Source organism: Nansenia antarctica (genome assembly GCF_963989245.1).
Source record: "Nansenia antarctica genome assembly, chromosome: 11".
Lineage (NCBI taxonomy): Eukaryota > Metazoa > Chordata > Actinopteri > Argentiniformes > Microstomatidae > Nansenia > Nansenia antarctica.
Genome location: NC_137681.1, coordinates 26,715,759 through 26,735,758, shown reverse-complemented (window position 1 = coordinate 26,735,758; position 20,000 = coordinate 26,715,759). Strand labels below are relative to the sequence as shown.

The following is a 20,000-nucleotide window of genomic DNA, read 5'->3' as shown; positions in this document are numbered from 1 at the left end:
AGGATGGGTGAGAGAGAGAGAAGGGATGACACGCAGGATATGTCCACGGGCGGAATCGAACAGGGAGCCCTGCGGTTACATGGTCGACACACGACCATGGTCGACACACCCTGCGGTTACATGGTCGACGCTTAGTGCGTTACGCCACCAAGCTCCCCTTATACCTTAATTTTAGCCTGGGGAAGTCCCACTGGCGTACAGCATAATGTACATTCAAATTACAACCATAACTGTGGATGTTGTTGTTGTGGATTAATGGAATGTATCCATTAATTACACACACACACAGACACACACACACACACACACACACAGGTTGTTGTGGATTAATGGAACATATCCATTAGTTACGTATCAAACACAAAGTCAATGTGTACAACATAATCAACGCGTTTCCAGAGCATTATTACGACCTCACCAACAATGCTCCCCAGAGCGGTGGATCTCATCTGATGGGGGTGACCTTTGACCCCTGTTGTGTCGTCCTGGTTCCTCTCCTCCAGGAGCCTCGCTGCCTTTGATGGACAAGGAGGGGCTGACGGCGCTGAGCTGGGCGTGTCTGAAAGGCCACCTGGCCGTGGTGCGCTGCCTGGTGGAGAGGGGCTCCGCCACGGACCACGCCGACAAGAACGGACGCACGCCCCTCGACCTGGCCGCCTTCTACGGCGACTCTGAGGTGGTGAGTAGCCAGCCTCCTCAACCAACACCCAGAAAACATGTTCTCAGAAGTCACTTTGTGTTGTCGTCTATCTAACTGCTGATGTCAATCTTTAGTTTGTTTTATCGGGATCCACTTAGGATCAGTTTGACAGTTGACACCATGCTAACATGCTAGCATCCTACAACAACCCTTTCATTTTAAATCACCAACTGCCAAAATCATTCCGGAACACTCACCACCTAGGCTGCATTCATGAATTCACTCTGGAAATCTGATCAGCACTCATGGAATGCCTCTTGTCCAATCACTTGGTCCCTTTATGACGTTGAACCCCAGTGTGCGCTCCGGCGCTCTCCGAGTGAATTTACGAACGCAGTCCTGTGGAGTGCTAATTGTTTTATGTGGTATTTACCTAGCAACAGCACTTGCAAAATGAAGCATCATCATTTATGAACTCTTGGTGAATAAATTCACTGTTGGCACTCTAGGATGTCGACAAATCGGGTGACTTTATTCACCCTCGGGCATTAAAGTTAAGAGTTGAGTCTCCCAAAACCCTCAAGTTAAGAGTTGAGTCTCCCAAAACCCTCAAGTTAAGAGTTAAGTCTCCCAAAACCCTAAAGTTAAGAGTTGAGTCTCCCAAAACCCGAAAGTTAAGAGTTAAGTCTCCCAAAACCCCGAAAGTTAAGAGTTAAGTCTCCCAAAACCCTTAAGTTAAGAGTTAAGTCTCTCAAAACCCTAAAGTTAAGAGTTGGGTCTCCCAAAACCCTAAAGTTAAGAGTTGGGTCTCCCAAAACCCTAAAGTTAAGAGTTAAGTCTCCCAAAACCCTAAAGTAAAGAGTTGAGTCTCCCAAAACCCTAAAGTTAAGAGTTAAGTCTCCCAAAACCCTAAAGTTAAGAGTTAAGTCTCCCAAAACCCTAAAGTTAAGAGTTAAGTCTCCCAAAACCCTTAAGTTAAGAGTTAAGTCTTCCAAAACACCGGCCTCCTTGTTGTCCCCTCCCATCACCCCCCCTCCCTGACCATGTCCCCCCTCCCTGACCATGTCCCCCCTCCCTGACCATGTCCCCCCTCCCTGACCATGTCCCCCCTTCCTGCCTGTGGCCTCAGGTCCAGTTCCTGGTGGACCACGGCGCCATGATAGAGCACGTGGACTACAGCGGCATGAGGCCCCTGGACCGGGCCGTGGGCTGCAGGAACACCTCGGTGGTGGTCGCCCTGCTCAAGAAGGGAGCCAAGATAGGTACGGACCCAGAGTACCCCCGAGAGTCACCTGACTGTTAGACTAGGACTCTCCTGTGGAAACACACACAGCAACCCAACTAACCTTCTAGAAGAAAGTCAAATAGCTTCTTTTTTCTTTTCTTTTTTTTTTGCAGTTACACTAACTGATTATTTTATTTAACCTTTATCTCAGGGGAGTCCTTTTGAGACCAAGGTCTTTTTTTTACAAGGGAGCGCTGCGTACACATCGTTTACGAGGATCTACGAATATATTATGTAGACACAGTCTGAAGACTGTCTATGTGTGTGTGTAGGGTTAAACTTACAGCCACATGAAATATGCATTGATAGGGTGAAGAGTCGATAACTCAACACCACACACACATTGCTATGCCCCCCCCACCCCCGGCTAGGGCCCCTATTACTGCAGTACGCCAGTCAGCCACGGTTGTCTCCCTGCAGCTTCCCCCCACCCCCCCGACGCCCCCCCCCTCTCTCTCCCCAGCTACACCCCCCCTGCCCCCCTCCCTCCTTGCTGCTTTTCTCTGGCTACTCATGGCTCAGATGTGTGTGTCGTTCTACAACTGTTACCCACTGCTGCTACTGTAGTCTTTCTCCCTCTGTTTCTCTTCTTCTCTCTCTCTCCCTCTCTCGTGGTCTTGTTTGATTGACGTCTCTCTTCCCCTTTCTTTCTCTCTCTCTCTCTCTCTCCCTCTCCCTCTCTCCCTCTCTCTCTCTCTCTCTCTCTCTCTCTCTCTCTCTCTCTCTCTCTCTCTCTCTCTCTCTGTGGTTGCTAAGGGACAGGTGGTTGCTAAGGGACAGGTGGTTGTTGTGCTGGTGCTGTCTTTTTTCTTGTCTCTTTTTTTATTCTTTCGCTGGAGCATTTTTTCCCACTTCTCACTGCTGCTTTTTTGTGTTTTTCTCACTCCTCCTCCTCCACCACCACCACCTCTCTCTCTCCTCCACCTCTCTCTCTCTCTGTCTCTCGTTCTCTACCTCTATCCTCTCATGCCCTCTCTCTCTCTCCTCTCCCACACACTCCTACACTCCTTTTATTCTCTGTTTTCTTCTGTGATTCTGGCCCCCTCGCTCCTCCTCCTTACACTCACTCCCTCGATCATGACCTTCCTTCCCTCCCTTCCGTCCCCCCCCCTCTACCACCCCCTCCTCCCCTCCCTTTCCTTCCCTCCCTCCCTCCCTCTTCCAACCCTCCTCCCCTCCCTTCCACCCCCTCCTCCCACCCTCTTCCACTCCTCCTCCTCCGCCCGCCGCCCTTACCCCTGCCCCCTCCTCTCCCCCTGACCCCGCCCCCCCTCCTCTCCCCATGACTCCGCCCCCTCCTCTCCCCCCTGACCCCGCCTCTCTCTCCGGCACCAGGATGTCAGACGCTGCCCAGCCGGCCCCGAGGTAAAGCTGTCGACCCCTCACCTCAGCAGGCATTTTGACAGCTCTATATCTCCTCTCTCTGTTGTTGTTGTCTCTGTGTCTTCGTCCTCGTCTGCGTCTGCGTCCTTCTACGTGTTTTCAACAGGCCAGCTTAGCCACAAACACCCCCCACCCCCCCAACCCCCTTTCCCAAACTTTCCCAAGCAAATAACACAAAAACTGGTTTTATTAAAGCACTGAGAGAGGCAGTTGGGACTGCTTCTAGTGGTAGTCATGGTTACATGGAAGTTGTTTATATGTGACACGTTCTGATGCTTTGGTCCTCGTGTCGGGATCCGATGTAACGATCTGACTTTTTTTTTGAAAAATGCGAATACATTTCCTCGTTGTCGAAAATCAACGACACGTCGCTAGTCGGCTAACACAGCTTGTTTTGTGAGCCTGCTAACAATGTAAAGTAGTGTTATAGTTGACTAGGTAGCAGTGGGGGATTACTCACCCAATCCGTTGCGTGGCAGTGCTTTGGCTCGACTAGCGAGTTTGCGTTGTTGATTCTCAACAACGTTGAAACGGAGTTCCGTGTTTCAAAAGAAAAGTCTTTCTTTGATTGGTCGACGACATGCGGACCGAATGATCAGACTGTGTCACATTTAGTATTTCATCTCACAGATTATGCTTGATGGACCCCCTCCCTCCCTCTGCCCCCCCCCCCCCCCCCCGGTGGCACATGATGACAGGTGCATGCCTGTGTGCTGCCCCCCCCCCCCCCCCCCCAGGGCTCAGACGGTAACGTTGTGTTCATGTTTCTGGAACCTTCCTCAGTGTCAGCTAAGCCCAGGCCAGTCAGCAGTCCTGACCCCCCCCTCACCTCCCCACCGCCCCCCCCCCCCCTGAGGACAAGCTAACGTTGCCTCCCCTGCAGAGCTCCGCTGTGCTCCACCCCCCCGGTGCTGACGCATCTCTCCTGCTTGCCTTCCTCCTGCTCTCTCTCTCTCTCTCTCTCTCTCTCTCTCTCTCTCTCTCTGTCTCTTTGTGCAAGAAACCTACCCTCCTCCTCCTCCTCCTCTTCCTCCTCCTCCTCTTCCTCTCTACTCTCTGTGTAACCGTGTGTGCCAAGCATCACTGTTGCAGAGAGATTTCAGATAGAAACAGTAGACTTGAAGCTCGGAGTGCCTCAGTCTCTTGCAGCAAAAAACTATTGTATGTTCTATTATGTTGTGTTTCTACGTTTTTGTTTGCCTAAACCCCACTGATAAGGGGTGGGCGGGTGGGAGGATAGATCTAAGGCGTTTGGAGACTAGAATAGTACGTGGTTCTCTGCAGCGGATGTCTGTCTGTTCGCGTGTTTCAATCCTCATTGTGGTGGTTTGTTGATTCAATGTCCCTGGTGTTGTTTGTTGATTGTTTGTTGGTTTGTCGGTTTGTTTGTTTACTGTGACTCGAAAAAACAGCCCTTACCCTACATTCCTCCTCTCTTTATCCTTCCCTCCCTCTCTCACTCCGTGTTCTCTCCATCCTTGTCTTGTGCAGGCCCGGCCACATGGGCGATGGCCACCTCCAAACCAGACATCATGATCATCCTTCTGAGCAAGCTGATAGAGGAGGGAGACAGCTTCTACAAGGTCAGACCCTCACCCCCACCCCCACCACCGCCCTGACTCTGAGAGACACCTAGCTCACCTCTCTCCTCTCCACCTCTCTCTCCACCTCTTTCTCATGCAAATGAAACGATCAACACATGTTTACTTACAATAATACAAGACAACATCACTTCCATGTGTCACAAGACAAAGGAACTATGTTTGTCTAGGTTACCAGGAAAATGTAGGAAATCCAAAATGTTTCCTTAAGTGCTATACAGACCACATACTAACTAGTGTGTGCGTGTGTGTGTGTGTGTGTGTGTGTGTGTGTGTGTGTGTGTGTGTGACAGAAAGGGAAGGTGAAGGAGGCAGCTCAGCGGTATCAGTACGCCCTTAAGAAGTTCCCCCGTGAGGGCTTCAGCGAGGACCTCAAGACCTTCAGGGAACTCAAAGTGTCCATCTTCCTCAACCTGTCCCGCTGTCGCAGGAAAATGAACGTGAGTCGAGCGGGGTTCAATACCATTGTTGTTTTCACACACATTTTTCTTTTTTTAAGTCATTATTTTCTGAGTGGGGCAGTCCCACTCATATTGTTCATTGTATTGGACAGATACAGTGAAGACAGGCAGGAAAGTAAGGAGAAGAAGGGAGAGAGGGTATGTCAGCAAGGCTTGGGATTCAAACTCATGCCGAAATGGGCAAATGTGTGCACTGTAGACCGCGGTGCTAGACCACTGGACCACCCCAGGCCATGGTGCTAGACCACTGGAGCACCCCAGGCCACTATTTCACACTAATTAACGGCAGTACTATGGTGTTTTGATGTATTTCTACGTGTCCTCTGTTTCACCTCGTTAACGAGCTGGCTCTATGTGTCTCTGTGTTCCCGCCCTCAGGACTTTGGGATGGCTGAGGAGTTTGCTACCAAGGCGCTTGAACTGAAACCAAAATCCTACGAAGCGTACTACGCCAGGGCGCGCGCCAAGCGTAGCAGCAGGTACATCTCCAAACAGACCAAACACATCCATCATGTAGAATATCCAGAGCCCTCCATGGGTATTGGAAAGAGGAAGCCTTTTGTCTTCATTTTAGCTCTGTCCTCCAACAGTTTGGATTTGGAATCAAACAATTCGTGAGCTTAGAATGATAAGGTTCTATCTCCGTTTAGGGTAGTTCAGAGATATTGAGCGTCAAAGTTTTTACATTCCATTATGTTTTGTGAGATGGAACCTTTGTATTTGATGAATTACTGACTCAAAAATGTCAACATTTTAAACCACACTGGCATTAATAAACACCTAATGGATCAGATTATGTAAAAAACTAAATGTTGACAAAAATGGAGATAGAACCGTATAATTCTAACGTCACGAATTACTATGAGGTTACACATTCTTTAAACATACCCCTGAAATAGGGGGACTATGTATAAAAAGAAGAAACCCCCCCAATGAATTAAAGATGATAATCCCTACTAATCTCAGACTGATGTATAGACTTGGTGATGATGGATGATGATAATCACAGACAAATGTACTTGCTGTAAGTCGCTTTGCATAAAAGCGTCTGATGAAAAGGTAATTTTTGGCAATTTTTTCATTTTTTTCCAGATTATGAAAGGGCAAATTGTAAGCTTTCAAATGATGTGTCATACACTGAAACAAGTTAAAGAATGCATGTATGCATGTTTGAATGTTGATACCCCCCAAATCAACGAACCGAGAAATTCGGCCTCAAAGTTTTCACACACTTCAGTCTTGTCAAAAAAACAGGCACGCGCACATGGCTATTTATGAGGATGTGGGTCGGGAGTCTCGAAGGGGACACGCCCCCTCAAAAATACGAAAACTACCCCCACCCAAGTTTGCTAGCAAACTGTAGGTATTTAGTGAATGGAAAACTGTCGGTTATGATATCGATTGGGTTCTTCATCGCTTACATTTTCGTCATATGCAAAGAACCGGAAAACACATTTCTTCACAAAAAAACAAGACTTGTTTCGCTCAATTGCGAGGTTTCACAATTCCCGACATGCACCTTTTCACCAAGCCACATTTATCACAAATGTCAAAAAATCTAAATCTTTCAAATATCTATCTATATAACACAACACACATGTGTATCATCTCCCCTCCACCCTGCTTCCTCCTCACAGGCAGTTCCCTGAGGCCCTGGAGGACCTGAGTGAGGCCATGAAGCACAGCCCCAGCAACCGGGAGATCCAGCGTCTGCTCCAGAGGGTGGAGGAGGAGTGTCGCCAGATCACCCAGGACGAGCAGCAGGCCCTGGAGCTGGAGCCCCCGCCCTCCCCTCCTCCTACCCCGCCCCCGGAGGAGGAGGAGGAGGAAGAGGAGGAGGAGGAGGAGGAGGAGCTGTTGTCCCTACCCCTGCCCCCCCCGCCCCCTCCCGAGCCCCGGCTGGAGGACATGGAGCCGGTCCAGGACTTGTTCGAGGACGACGACTATCTGGACCAGGAGCTGGAGGCCATGTCCATGGGTCTGCCCCCTCCCTCCAACCCTTCCAGCCTGCCGGTCATCCAGAGCCCCCCACTCTCCCCCAGCAGCCACCTCCACCTCCTCCACCACCACGAGCATACCGCCTACCTGTCCGGAGGAGGCTCCCCCATGGGCCAGCCGACCTACGACTACCACCACCCCCACCACCACCCCCACCCCCACCCGGGCCACAGCCACTCCTCCTCCTCCATGTCCTCCCCCACTCGCACCCAGCAGAGCTACCAGCCCTGCCCCCCGTCCCCCCCTTCCCTCTCCTCCCCCACGCACCACCACCAGAACTCCCACTACCACCACCACCACAGCGGCGGCGGCAGCCCCCCCCACACCTCCCCCGTGCACCACCCCTCCTCCTCCTACCGCTTCAGCCCTCCGCCGCCCATGGGGGGAGGGGGGGGGCAGGGGATGGACCACCACCACCAGCAGAGCCCCCCGCCGTCCCCGCTGCGCCGCGCCCCCCCGCTCCAGTCGTCCGGGTACCGGGCCAGCCCCCCGGTGGAGAGCGTGTGTCTCTACCGCTCCCAGTCCGGCTCGCCGGTCCGCTACCAGACTGTCGACCAGCAGCAGCAGCACCCCCCCCAGCACCCCCCCCCGGGCCGCCCCAAGTCCCCCCTGTCCAAGATGTCCAGCCAGCGGTCGTTCCAGCTGAGCTCCCAGCCCTCCCTGTCCTCCTCCCAGCAGCACCCCCACCCGCACCCCCACCAGCACCCCCACCACCAGGCCCAGGGCCTACGTTTGCAGCCCTCCATGGCCCAGATCGTGCGCACCAACAACCAGCCCCCTGGAGGCGGAGGAGGGAACGGCGGAGGGGGTGGGGGGGGCTACGGCGTCTCCATGGCCCACCGGTACCAGGGAGGAGGGGGTTCCGTGGACGTGGTGGAGAGCCGTCTGGTCTACCAGCCCTCGCTGGACGGCCGGGGCCCCATGGCCCTGTCCCAGGTACAGGCCAGCCTGAGCGCGGGGGCCCTCTGCCAGCACGGCGGCCGGGGAGGGGCCATGCTGGAGTCCGTGGTCGTCGGCCTGCTGAAGGACGAGCTACCTCAGCGCCCCTCCTCGGCCTACCGCGCCGGCAGCGGGGGCCCCGGGGGGGGCGGGGGCGGCCTGGGGGGGGGCGGCGGTATCCGCTACGGCCAGACCCCCCAGATCAGCCGCAGCCAGTCGGCCGCGTACTACCCGGTGTCCAAGCACGACCTGGAGCGCGAGCGCGCCGGGATGCCCGCCGGGATGGGACCCCAACAGTGCCAACAGCTGGGCTCGCCGGAGATCCCCCACCTGGTCCGCAGGCCCATCAGCGCCAACGCCCCGGAGATCAAGCCGCACGTGCCCACGCCCCGGCCGCTCATCCACTCCCAGAGCGTGGGCCTGCGCTTCTCGCCCTCCAGCAGCAACATCTCCGTGGCGGGCGGCTCCTCCGGCTGCAACCTCGCCCCGGGCGGCTACAGGCCCTCCTCCTCCTCCTCCCTCCAGGGCATGGAGATCCCCCTGCAGGTGGCGTACGAGCGCTCGCCCGTCATCATCGACGACATGTCGCCCATCTCGCCCTCGCAAGGCGGCAGGGAGTACCAGGGCGACGGCGGCGGCGGGACGCGCTCGCGCTCCACGCCCTTCATGGGCATCATCGACAAGACGGCGCGGACTCACCCTCACCAGCAGCAGCAGCAGCAGCAGCAGCAGTACCTCCACCAGCCCTGCTCCTCCGCGCGCCCCTGGGCCATGACCTCCATGGACTCGGTGGTCATCAGCCCCACGTCGCCGGGCAACCTGGTGCAGCAGGGGTCCGCCTACAGCCCCCCCACGTCCCTGGGGAACATCGCCTACTACAACAAGACCAACAACGCGCAGAACGGACACCTCCTGGAGGAGGACTACTACTCGCAGCCGCAGCAGCAGCAGCAGTCGTCGTTGGGGAAGCTAGCCAACGGCTCCCGTGGCGGCGGAGGCGGGGGAGGGGGAGGGGGGGACCACCTGGAGAGGGTGAGCCAGGTGCCCACCTACCCAGACGTGAAGGTGGCCAGGACTCTGCCCGTGGCGCAGGCGTACCAGGACAACATGTACCGCCAGCTCTCCCGCGACTCCAGGCAAGGGCCCACCTCCCCCATCAAACCAAAGAGACCCTTTGTGGAGTCGAATGTGTGATGGGTCCCAGAGTGGGGATGGGAGGGAGGGAGGGAGGGAAGGAGGGTGGGAGGGAGGGAGGGAGGGAGGGTAGGGGGTGGAGTTATTGCTGCTGACCTTGGTGTCTGACATGGATGATGGGAGTCTTCATAAGGAAACGTATGAGTCACACAGAGCACAGTACACAGAGTACCGCCCCTCCCCCCCTCACACAGGACAGACGCCTCTACAGTACACACACACACACACACACACACACACACACAGCCGGGAGTAGTAGTCAAACAGTAACCTAGATACGAAATACTAACGTTTACGTGAGTAAGTTGTGTTATTTCTTCGTTAAAAACTTAACAGCTCTGCATACATACATACAACAGTATAGGACACGCATTAGAACACTCCGAATACGAAAGGTCATTTAGAGGTCATAATGCCTGTGCACCTCCATATACGGTCGTGTAGCACGACTTCCTCCCTGTGTGGTGAAGTCATGTGTGGGTCTGTGAGGGGGACACTGGGGGCTCCTTCACTCCCTGTACCAGTGAACTCTCTATCCATCTTCTTTCCTTCAAATACAAAGTGTGCTCTTAACCAAGGTTGCTAGCCTCTACGTAAATACAATATTCATACTGTATGTTCAATACTGTAAATTGCTCAGAAATTACAAACAACTGGACAGTGCTTAGAGAAAAATTCTAATATTTATAAGTAAGTTATATAATGTATATAGATATACGGACATAACATAGTTTGCATTCGGATTGTATTGTTTTTGCTTCTTTTTCTTTTTTTTTTTCTTTTCTTTGTCCTTCTATTCACATGCAACAGGTGTTTCATCCAGGGTCGGGTAGGAGGGACATTTACATCCAGGGTCGGGTAGGAGGGACATTTACATCCAGGGTCGGGTAGGAGGGACATTTACATCCAGGGTCGGGTAGGAGGGACATTCATCCAGGGTCGGGTAGGAGGGACATTTACATCCAGGGTCGGGTAGGAGGGACATTTACATCCAGGGTCGGGTAGGAGGGACATTTACATCCAGGGTCGGGTAGGAGGGACATTTACATCCAGGGTCGGGTAGGAGGGACATTTACATCCAGGGTCGGGTAGGAGGGACATTTACATCCAGGGTCGGGTAGGAGGGACATTTACATCCAGGGTCGGGTAGGAGGGACATTTACATCCAGGGTCGGGTAGGAGGGACATTTACAAACTTTGACTTTACAAATTCTATTTTCAGTCTCTCTCTCTATACGCTTTGTCATGTTATAGTCACAAAATAAAGATGCTTTTGTTCTAGAATAGTGATACAGTTTACTGTACGCAACATACCTCATGATTACCGCCTTTAGTATGAAGATAAACTGTCCAACTGCCAGGGAATCAACCTCTTCATCCGTTTCGTTCTCCTACAATTGAAGCTCGTCCCCAACGAACAAACAACCTTGAATACAGTATGTATGTATGCAAGTGTGTGCTTGTCAATTCTACCACGAGTTTCTCACGTCAAGCTAATAGGAAGAAATCATTGCAGATATGAAAGGGGTATGATTCTGAGAGCACAATGACCGGTAGTAGTTGTTGTTAATCTAATACCAAGTGTGCAATACTTGTGTGTTCATAGCTACATTATTCTAACGTATTGTTATCATCAATGTATTAGGTTCCCTACGAATTATCGTCATTTGTTTTGCGAACAAGATATGATTATACATAAGCAGGGAAGGTCATACAAATGCCAAAGTTTGGAGATGTCCCCATTCTATATGTTCTGGTAAATATAGAAAAGGATACAGTATTATGATCAAAGGAAAAGTAATGTCAAGGTTTCTGCTGCAACTACAAGTTATTGTACGCAGACATTCAACCCACTGTTAGTCGCGTCTGCGTTGGTTTAACCTTTGGTTTATCTTCTTCCTTCGTTTTTTTACTTATTCAACCATCTCTGCACTAAATGCCTGTGAAGTTCTTAACTAAGGGTGCACTTTATGTATTTTAATTACTTTATTGTTATTGATTGTCACTGAATTTGGAGGAAGTGTTTGGTGGGTCAGGTGGGGGCTTCTCTGACCAATGGAACTGGATTATTATCAGTGACTCGTCGTCATAGGAACTTCTGACTTACCAAGCGGTGATGAATGACAATACGAAAAGCAAACTAATGTTTTTAAACGTATGAAGATGTATAGACTTTATAGCACAAGTTGTATCTGCTGTAAATACTGGCCAAAATATCCCCCTCTGCCTCAACCCAATCCTTGATTGTCACCAAGGCAGGTCTCTTACAAATGGCTTGTGTTATGTTTGTCTTGGTTGTGGTCAGATGCCACATTTACTTAGAACTGCTGTTCAGTTTTCAGTGTATAAGCAACAGCTGGCCAAATCAGTCCGGCCTAGCCAGTGGTTAAGCACATAGTTTTAAATTCAACGGAATTGAATTGTAAAGTATGGTTCAAAGAGTCCGTTTAAAAGCTGAAAAGCTCTATTCAAAATGTAGATATTTTTGTATTTACCAGGGGGCTATGAAATGAGTGCACTGGAATGACAGATGGGTGTATGAAAGTGCTGTTGTAAAAATGAATGTCCTTGTCCATTCCACAGCTGGCCAAACTGTACGGACATCTGAGAGATGATTCTAATAGTTATCAACACACAGCACACACTGCAACGTATCATCATTTGGACAAAAACAAGGCAGTTTCTGAGGGGACTGGACAGCTGTGCTTGACTGTAGAACTCTGGATCGGGCCTCTGAGAACCTGGAAATCAAATGAACGGCTATAATGACCTTTGACCTTCCCCAGTTTAACCTGCAAGAATAGAGGTGCCTAACAGTTCTGTCCTGACTATGAAGGTATGAATTGTAATATTCTTTGAAATGGACATTTGAGTGAACTTTCGGGGTGTTTGTTTTCAAACGTTCAATGTAAATTAGTTTGCTGTAAATAGTCTTCTGCATGTACTATGATTTCTTCACCCATGAGCTCTAACAGAAACGCTAACCGTACATATACAGTGTCCTGATTCTGGTATGTGATATACATTTGGGATTTGGGATAGAAATGGGAAAAATATTGTCCTTGAAAATATTCCTTATTCTTTCTCTCCAACCTCACCAGAAAAACCTAAAAACTCTGAAGGGTTCTTTTTTTATTCTTATTGTTTATTTAATTTAAATGTATTTGCTTGCTGGGCAGAGTTCTCTTGTCTGTAAATGTGAGCTTTCAGAGCGCTGTGGTAAAAGATGAATTAAAAACAATAAAAAAGAATGTGTTTTTATCTCATGATAACTGATTGTAATCTGTACAGTAAAGCTACAGTATGTATTGAAGAAAAAAAACATATTTATAAATGGTTACAACTGAAAAAACTACAACAAACTGCATGTCATTTCTTTACATTTGCCTTGCAGGTGAATAGCAGTACACAGAAATACCTCCATTTGTTGAGGTCCACCTTTCCCCACACTCTTTTAATGTGACCTGCCAAGCACACATTCCGGTACATTCCGGTACTATGCGACAGTACACCCCTGCAGATTGTGGCCGTTGTGCAGTACATTGGTTTGACCAGACGGTGGCACTGTTCACATAGAATTACAAAGACAAAACGTTATCTTCAAGGTGTTGTCAACAAAACCTACATCGTAACTGAGCAAAGGTAGATACTATCCTTAACGCTGTACACATACACACCAGGTGAGTGTTTCAGTATTGGCTACATGGAGATCATTCAGAAGCATAGTAAAGATTTCGGCAATTCAGAACACAGAAACACGACACAACAGAAAGTATTTGCACTTGACAACACAATACAATGACATTTAATGTAAACAGCATGACACAATCTTAAGATTGAATGCCCAAAAGCATCAACAGAAAAAACGGTGGTGGAGATGGGAGTCATTCAGCATTAAGTTTAAAACGGACAATTTCCTAAGACATATTTGATATTCATTCGCTGTCAGTTTTTATCTGATCCCCATTCACTTGACTAGGAGAACGCTGGTGGAATGAGCTGCACACTGCTGTCAGGACTGCAGAGACGCTACCTATCTTCTGCCGTAGACTGAAGACCCATCTTAATTGTCCCTTCTAAAGACCTCCTCATCCCCACTTCCCTCATGTACTGTTTTTCTACTAGAAATAAATGTAAACAATAATAATAAAAATGTCTGAAAAGTATTTGTTTCTTCTAGCATTGAAACTGCCCCTGGTCATAACATACATGCCATTTTCTTACCATGACAGATGATTCGCTTAAGTCGCTTTGAATAAAGGTGTCTGCTAAAAGCCAAAAACGTAAAGAAATTAAATAAAAAATTAAATGAGACCATGAAAATCAAACCAGCATTTTCTTTCAGAGTATCCAGAGTAGCCAGTTATCTTATCAATGTCCAAACCACCTGGTCCTCCTCAATGCTTGGGACCAAACGCTTCAATCCTTCTTCTTTTTGTCTGTGAGTAGATGAACCAAGCCGGGCACGTAGACCATGACCACCTGGGGGACTATGGTGAATTTGAGAAAGAAGAGTGCGTAGAACAGAGGCTGTGGCTGGATGGGGAGAGGCAGCCGGTGGACGTGGTAGAGAGCCAGGGAGGACAGGGCCAGGCACAGGGCCCGCGGAGCCAGGGGGAGGGTGTAGCCTCCGGGCTTCCAGTACTGAGCCAGGCCCAGGCCCAGGATGGCTCCGCAGTCCCGGGTGAGGGAGGAGAACGGGGCCGTGTCCAGGCGGATCCACTCCGGGCGGGAGCACCACTTCTTAGCTAGTGTGATAGACCTGAGGAACAGGTGACAGGTGACCGTTGGAAGTATGTTTTTATTATTATTATAATTTAGACATATAGGGATATTCTAAATGACTGTACATTACCAACTAAATTGAAGCAAACTAGCAAGACATAGGGCAGGGTTCACAGACAAGGCTTAAGACTAATCCTAGACTAAAAAAGATTATCAGGATTACAGGGGGTGTAGACCTGGGTTTCCGTTAACCGGCAATTACCGGTCATTGTCCGGTAAAATTTGGTGAAGTCCGACAAATTGAAAAGTCGTCGGACATATTGTCCGGTGAAAATAATTCCCTTTGAATACAATTCGCTAAAGCTGGCTGGGTGCGTTCGTAAACACGCTCTGGAAATCCGATCAGCACTCGCGGAACGCCTCTCGTCCAATCGAACGACTCGGTCGCTCTGTGACATCGAAGCCAGCGTGCGCTCCGGCGCTCTCAGAGCGTGTTTACGAACGCACCCCTAGAAGTTTCCAGCCAGCTAGCTGAAGCTGCTACACACACCAGAGCCATGGCGACCGAACGGCAAGTTAAACAACATACTATAAAAGTGACATTGTTTTACTCATTACTCATACGTTTGTTGTCATTCGGCGGTGCTAATAGTCGCTTTCTTTTTAAATTTATTTAATTTATTTTATTTTAGCAGTTTCCCCGAAAGTTAAGTGTTTGTTTTTATATCACTATTTGCACTTCTGGTTAGATGCTAAACTGCATTTTGTTGTCTGGTACTTGTACTCTGCAATGACAATAAAGTTGAATCTCACCTAATCTAATCTAATCTAATCTAATCTAAAATAATCTAAAATAATCCCATCACTATTACTCCCTATTTTCATCAGTGTTTCAATCCTTGAATCTGTGATGGAAATCAAGCAAAGCCACTTCAAGTCTCCCCACCACTGACAGCGCTGGGTGTGCCTTTCCTTACACTCTCGGTTATTCCCTGTGGATTTAAAAAACGGTGTTTTGGTTTCTATAATGTGGTCTATTCTCAGTGTTGACGAGCAGCTCAGGGGGCTTTGAGATGGCTAACAGCTAATTAAAGGAGTAATTCCACTCAAAAGGGTAGAAGTAAGCTGACTGTCTGTCTGTCTGTCTGTCTCTCTGTCAGTGTGCTGGACTACCTATGACTTCCATGGTACCTGGGAACGCGTTGTCGGAGAGAAACGCCCTCTGTACAAAGGACCTACTGACCAAAATCCCTGTTCCCCGTAGCCTACATGCTTGCACTGTTACTGTTCAATAAAATGTTATACATCTAGACATTGTGGTATTTCTTTATATACGTATCCCAGACTGCCTATCAATTGTTTCTCAATAAACAGTTATGTTCTTCACATTGTCATACTCCCGAGCTAAACGAAATGCCTTCCCAACCAGCGAGACTTATAGAAATGACGTTGTTTTATTGATAAAAAAAAAAAAAGGGTAAAACTGTAAAGAGAAAATAGAAAACTCACATTAATCCCAAACAATTTAACAAACTTCAGTTAACGTAATGTGGAGTCCGTTCATTGATCGATGCTGTCTGTTCAGTTCCCAGTGAGGCGCCCGTGGATTTGACGCATGGCATAGCGCGCATGCGTCAAATCATGTTATATTATTATATATTATATAGCTCGCATCTAATCGTATCGGATGAGAAATAGACATTAAATGGCATATATAGGCCGCTACACAACAGTAATCACCGCGACAAACAGCTATATTAGATTTGGAGAAAAAAATATATGATTTTGAAAAAAAAAAAAAATATTATATTTTAATATGATGACCGGAATATATCACGTTTGTCCGGTAAATCGAATTCTTCCCGGACACGATGTCCGACGGCAAATTTTTCTAACGGAAACCCTGGTGTAGACTTACCAGGACAGATCAATGCCTAACTTCTGTAGCCCACCGTGGAACAGGAAAGCACTGAGGAGCAGACAGGTGCTGGAGTACACGTAGAACAGCAGGTGGCGCTCTTCTGGGACAGTACGGTTCAGAATGACTCCCAGAATGAATCCTGTGACAAAGAAGAAGAAGGGTAAACACTCACTAAAACCCTATGTTTATGCGGTGACGTCCATCATTTGTAATAATTACACATTTACAAACTTACGGAGCTCGTCTGAGTTCTTTACTCCGTGCGAACCGGCCACGCCCGTAAAAAAGATCTGGGAAAATTCCACTGTAAAACACCTACCCTATTTTCACCTACCCTGGGATAATCAGAGACTCACCCTCACTCTCCACTTTTAAATCCCACCTCAAAACCTACCTGTTCTCCAATGCATACAACCTCCCCTACCCCTAACCATCTCCCCTAACCCTGCCACCCCCTCCCCCACTGGACATGCATACAACCTCCCCTAACCCTGCCACCCCCTTCCCCGTTCGTGAGCTCTGTGTTCTATGTGCTCATGTTATCTGTGGCTTGTTGTTTCTGTGTTTTCCGTCTTCCCCATATTGTCAGCGTCTTTGAGCCTCGGAAAAGCACTATATAAATATGATTAATTATTATTATTATTATTATTATTATTATTATTATTATTATAGTAGTGTGGCGCGAATCGGCATGTCGGTAATTTGGGGTGAGTTTGTTTTCTCCGCCTATTTTTTTGCTGCGTGTTTGAGAACTAACCAATGAGAGCTAACCAATGAGAGCTAACTAATGAGAACTAACCAATGAGAACTAACCAATGAGAACTAACCAATGAGAACTAACCAATGAGAACTAACCAATGAGAACTAACCAAGGCCTGTTGCGCTTGTTGTTCATTAAGCAGATGTTACACACAGCCGTGACATCATAGCCACTGGAATGTCCGTAAATTCCAGTAAAACTCAGTCTTCGCTTATCCCGCGCGAATGCGCCACACGAAACACAGACGTTGGGGGGGTTGGAATTACTAAATTACGGACGTCACCACATTATTCCCGTGCGAATAGTGCCTAAAATGACCCTTTTAATCCAAAACATCAAGTCTGGTCAGAGAGATAAAGTCTAACATCAGTTATTTGTTTTAATTGAAACTAGGGATGTCCCGATCCGATATATCGGATATCGCTGCGATATTGGTCCTGAATGCTGGATCGCAGATCGCACCAGAAAAAAAATAGGCTTCGATCTGCGTGGCCGATCTGGCGTGTCACTCACGTGATGACAACAGTAGAGTTGGCTAGTTGCTACCTGTTTGTAATGAGTCTGACAATGTCATGATGCTAGCTGGTTAGGGCTGCAACTAACGATTATTTTGGTAGTCGACTAATCTGTCGATTATTTTTTCGATTAGTCGCGATTAGTCGTGTGGCCGCGGCAGTGCATGTTGTACCTCACCTTCTCAAGTCTGCACACCTGTGAATGTCACCCTGTTGTCCAGTCTCTCTGGCTTAACATACGTTCCCATTGCAAATTCAAATAATGACTCATGAAATATTTGAATTTGGACCTTCCAAAACATTTACCGTATTTTCCGGACTATAAGTCGCGGTTTTTTTCATACTTTGGCTGGTCCTGCGACTTATAGTCAGGTGCGACTTATATATCAATAATTCATAATCTCTGACTGACATGAACTGACATACGGTAATCTCTGACTGACATGAACCAAGGAGTAACTTCCGCTAGCGCCTCATACACGATAGAATAGCCATTATACTTGACAATGTGGACATTAAACACGACAATGTGGACATTAAACATGATGTTATGGACCTTATACACAATGTTATGGACGTTATAAACGATATTAAAGTCATTTATTCCTTCCAGAGACTGTTCTATGTTGCTAAGTTACCCCCGCGAGGCTATTTTGCTACTTCCGCTAGCGCCACATACGCGATAGAATAGCCATTATACTCGACAATGTGGACATTAAACACGACAATGTGGACATTAAACATGATATTATGGACCTTATACACGATATTATGAACGTTATACACGATATTAAAGTCATTTATTACCTTTCAGAGGCTGTTCAATGTTGCATTGTTTGTAGGCCGCCCTTCATCCTAACTACTTCCGTTTTTCACCAAGCTATCTTTGTCATGGCCTTATACACGATAAATAGTCGTTACACTCGACAATGTGGACATTAAGCACTATATTATGAACGTTATACACGCTATTATGAACGTTATACACGATATTAAAGTCATTTATTACCTTTCAGAGGCTGTTCCATCCTGTTTGCTTGCTCCCGCGACGCCATTTTGCTAACCTTCGTTAGCAACGCGCTAGCTAGCCCTGGCTTTACACTCGATAATTTAAGTATTTCTAACCTTTCAGAAGAAGTTTTAACGTGAATTATGTCCTTCCTGGGCTTACAAATCCTCTCATGTCTCTTCACAGTGCCAGACTAGAGTCAAGCTCAACAGGGTCTTCTTTCCCCGCTGATTCCGCCAAGCCCGTTCCCTTGAACCATGCGACTTATAGTCCAGTGCGACTTATATGTGGTTTTTTCCTCTTCGTGACCCATTTTTGGCCTGCTGCGACTTATAGTCCGGAAAATACGGTAATACATACAATAATCAATCTCTGTTTCAATGAAACAAAATAAATTATAAATAAATTAAATAATACATTGCTGGCTAGACTACAGACAGCTCACGTTAGTAGGCTACGCTTGGCGCTGTTTATCTTACAGACAGCTCGCTGGTGGACTCAACATAATTGAAATAGCATTCACTTATCAAGCATCATTCATGATCATCCACCATGACTACCTGGTATTTTAATAGCGACCACCCCTCACTTCCTTTCATCTCGCGTTCTCCTGGCTTCAACATGGAAAACCCCTGCTACGTAACGTTACATACAAGCGCCTCTGTCTGTCACACGCGTGCCACAGGGCAAATAAATTAATAGCACAAACGCTCATAGCATGTACAGCCCTGTCCATGAGACGTTGTTTTCCAACATGTAACAGTAAAGCTAACATAAACATTACGACCCTAACAATATAACGTTAGCCAGTTGGCTAACAACGTTAGCTAAAACTTACCCAGCTGATTCTTGCATGGCTCCCGGGTGCTTTCGTTTAAGATGCTCGTACATCGCGGTGGTGCTGCTGTGGAATGCTAGTTTTGTTTTACATATATTACATTTCACGGACGAGTGTGGTTTGTCGTCCGTAAAATATTCCCAGACTTTGCTGAGTCTAGGTCTCGTTTTTTTTTTTTTTTTTTGCGATGCGTCGTAAAATTCCACGTCGACGAGTTTTTATGATCGACATCGTCGATTATGTCGACTAATCGTTGCAGCCCTATAGCTGGTGAAATCATAAACCATTTGCTTTAGTAATTTTTCGGTTATTTACATAGTCTGAAACTACAGATGGTAAGCTTTCAAATGATGCGTCATACATTGAAATCGGAAAAAAATTCAAGGTGACACGAGTATTTGAATGTTGGTGCACCGAATGGGAATGCGACAGGAGAAAAGTGACTCTGACCAAACCACAACAACAAACGCTGCTAGCGCCTAACAGCGGTACATCGCTACAAACGTCTAACTGCGTTTTTATAACATCACAACATACTGAGAGAACATGGACATGCTAAAAACACATAACTACACATAACTAGATGAACACACAGTCCTTGCTTTTGAACACGTCCTAAAACGAGAGTATGTTTACAAGTCATTATCATTTACTGGTAGCCTCCGAAAAACGAGAATAGTTAATCCAATCCACAGATTATAACAGTTTTTTATTATATGGACTGGGTACTT

The 20,000-nt window shown here is 47.8% G+C and overlaps 2 protein-coding genes across 2 annotated transcripts in view; one reads left to right on the top strand and one right to left on the bottom strand.

Moving 5' to 3' along the window:
* Window positions 1–9,501, top strand: part of tanc2b (tetratricopeptide repeat, ankyrin repeat and coiled-coil containing 2b) — a gene marked incomplete at both ends in the record, with an annotated part of 133,344 nt that extends 123,843 nt beyond the window's left edge. Inside the window, 7 exons of the mRNA XM_080541619.1 lie at window positions 504–679; window positions 1,770–1,902; window positions 3,261–3,290; window positions 4,800–4,891; window positions 5,203–5,349; window positions 5,749–5,849; window positions 7,008–9,501. Coding sequence (XP_080397745.1) covers window positions 504–679; window positions 1,770–1,902; window positions 3,261–3,290; window positions 4,800–4,891; window positions 5,203–5,349; window positions 5,749–5,849; window positions 7,008–9,501 — 3,173 coding nt within the window. The remainder of the gene's footprint in view (window positions 1–503; window positions 680–1,769; window positions 1,903–3,260; window positions 3,291–4,799; window positions 4,892–5,202; window positions 5,350–5,748; window positions 5,850–7,007) is intronic.
* A 3,449-nt stretch (window positions 9,502–12,950) lies between these two features.
* The window catches only part of g6pc3 (glucose-6-phosphatase catalytic subunit 3), a gene marked incomplete at its 5' end in the record, with an annotated part of 11,052 nt that continues 4,002 nt past the window's right edge, over window positions 12,951–20,000 (bottom strand). The window contains 2 exons of the mRNA XM_080541505.1: window positions 12,951–14,263; window positions 16,145–16,286. Coding sequence (XP_080397631.1) covers window positions 13,921–14,263; window positions 16,145–16,286 — 485 coding nt within the window. The 3' untranslated portion in view covers window positions 12,951–13,920. The remainder of the gene's footprint in view (window positions 14,264–16,144; window positions 16,287–20,000) is intronic.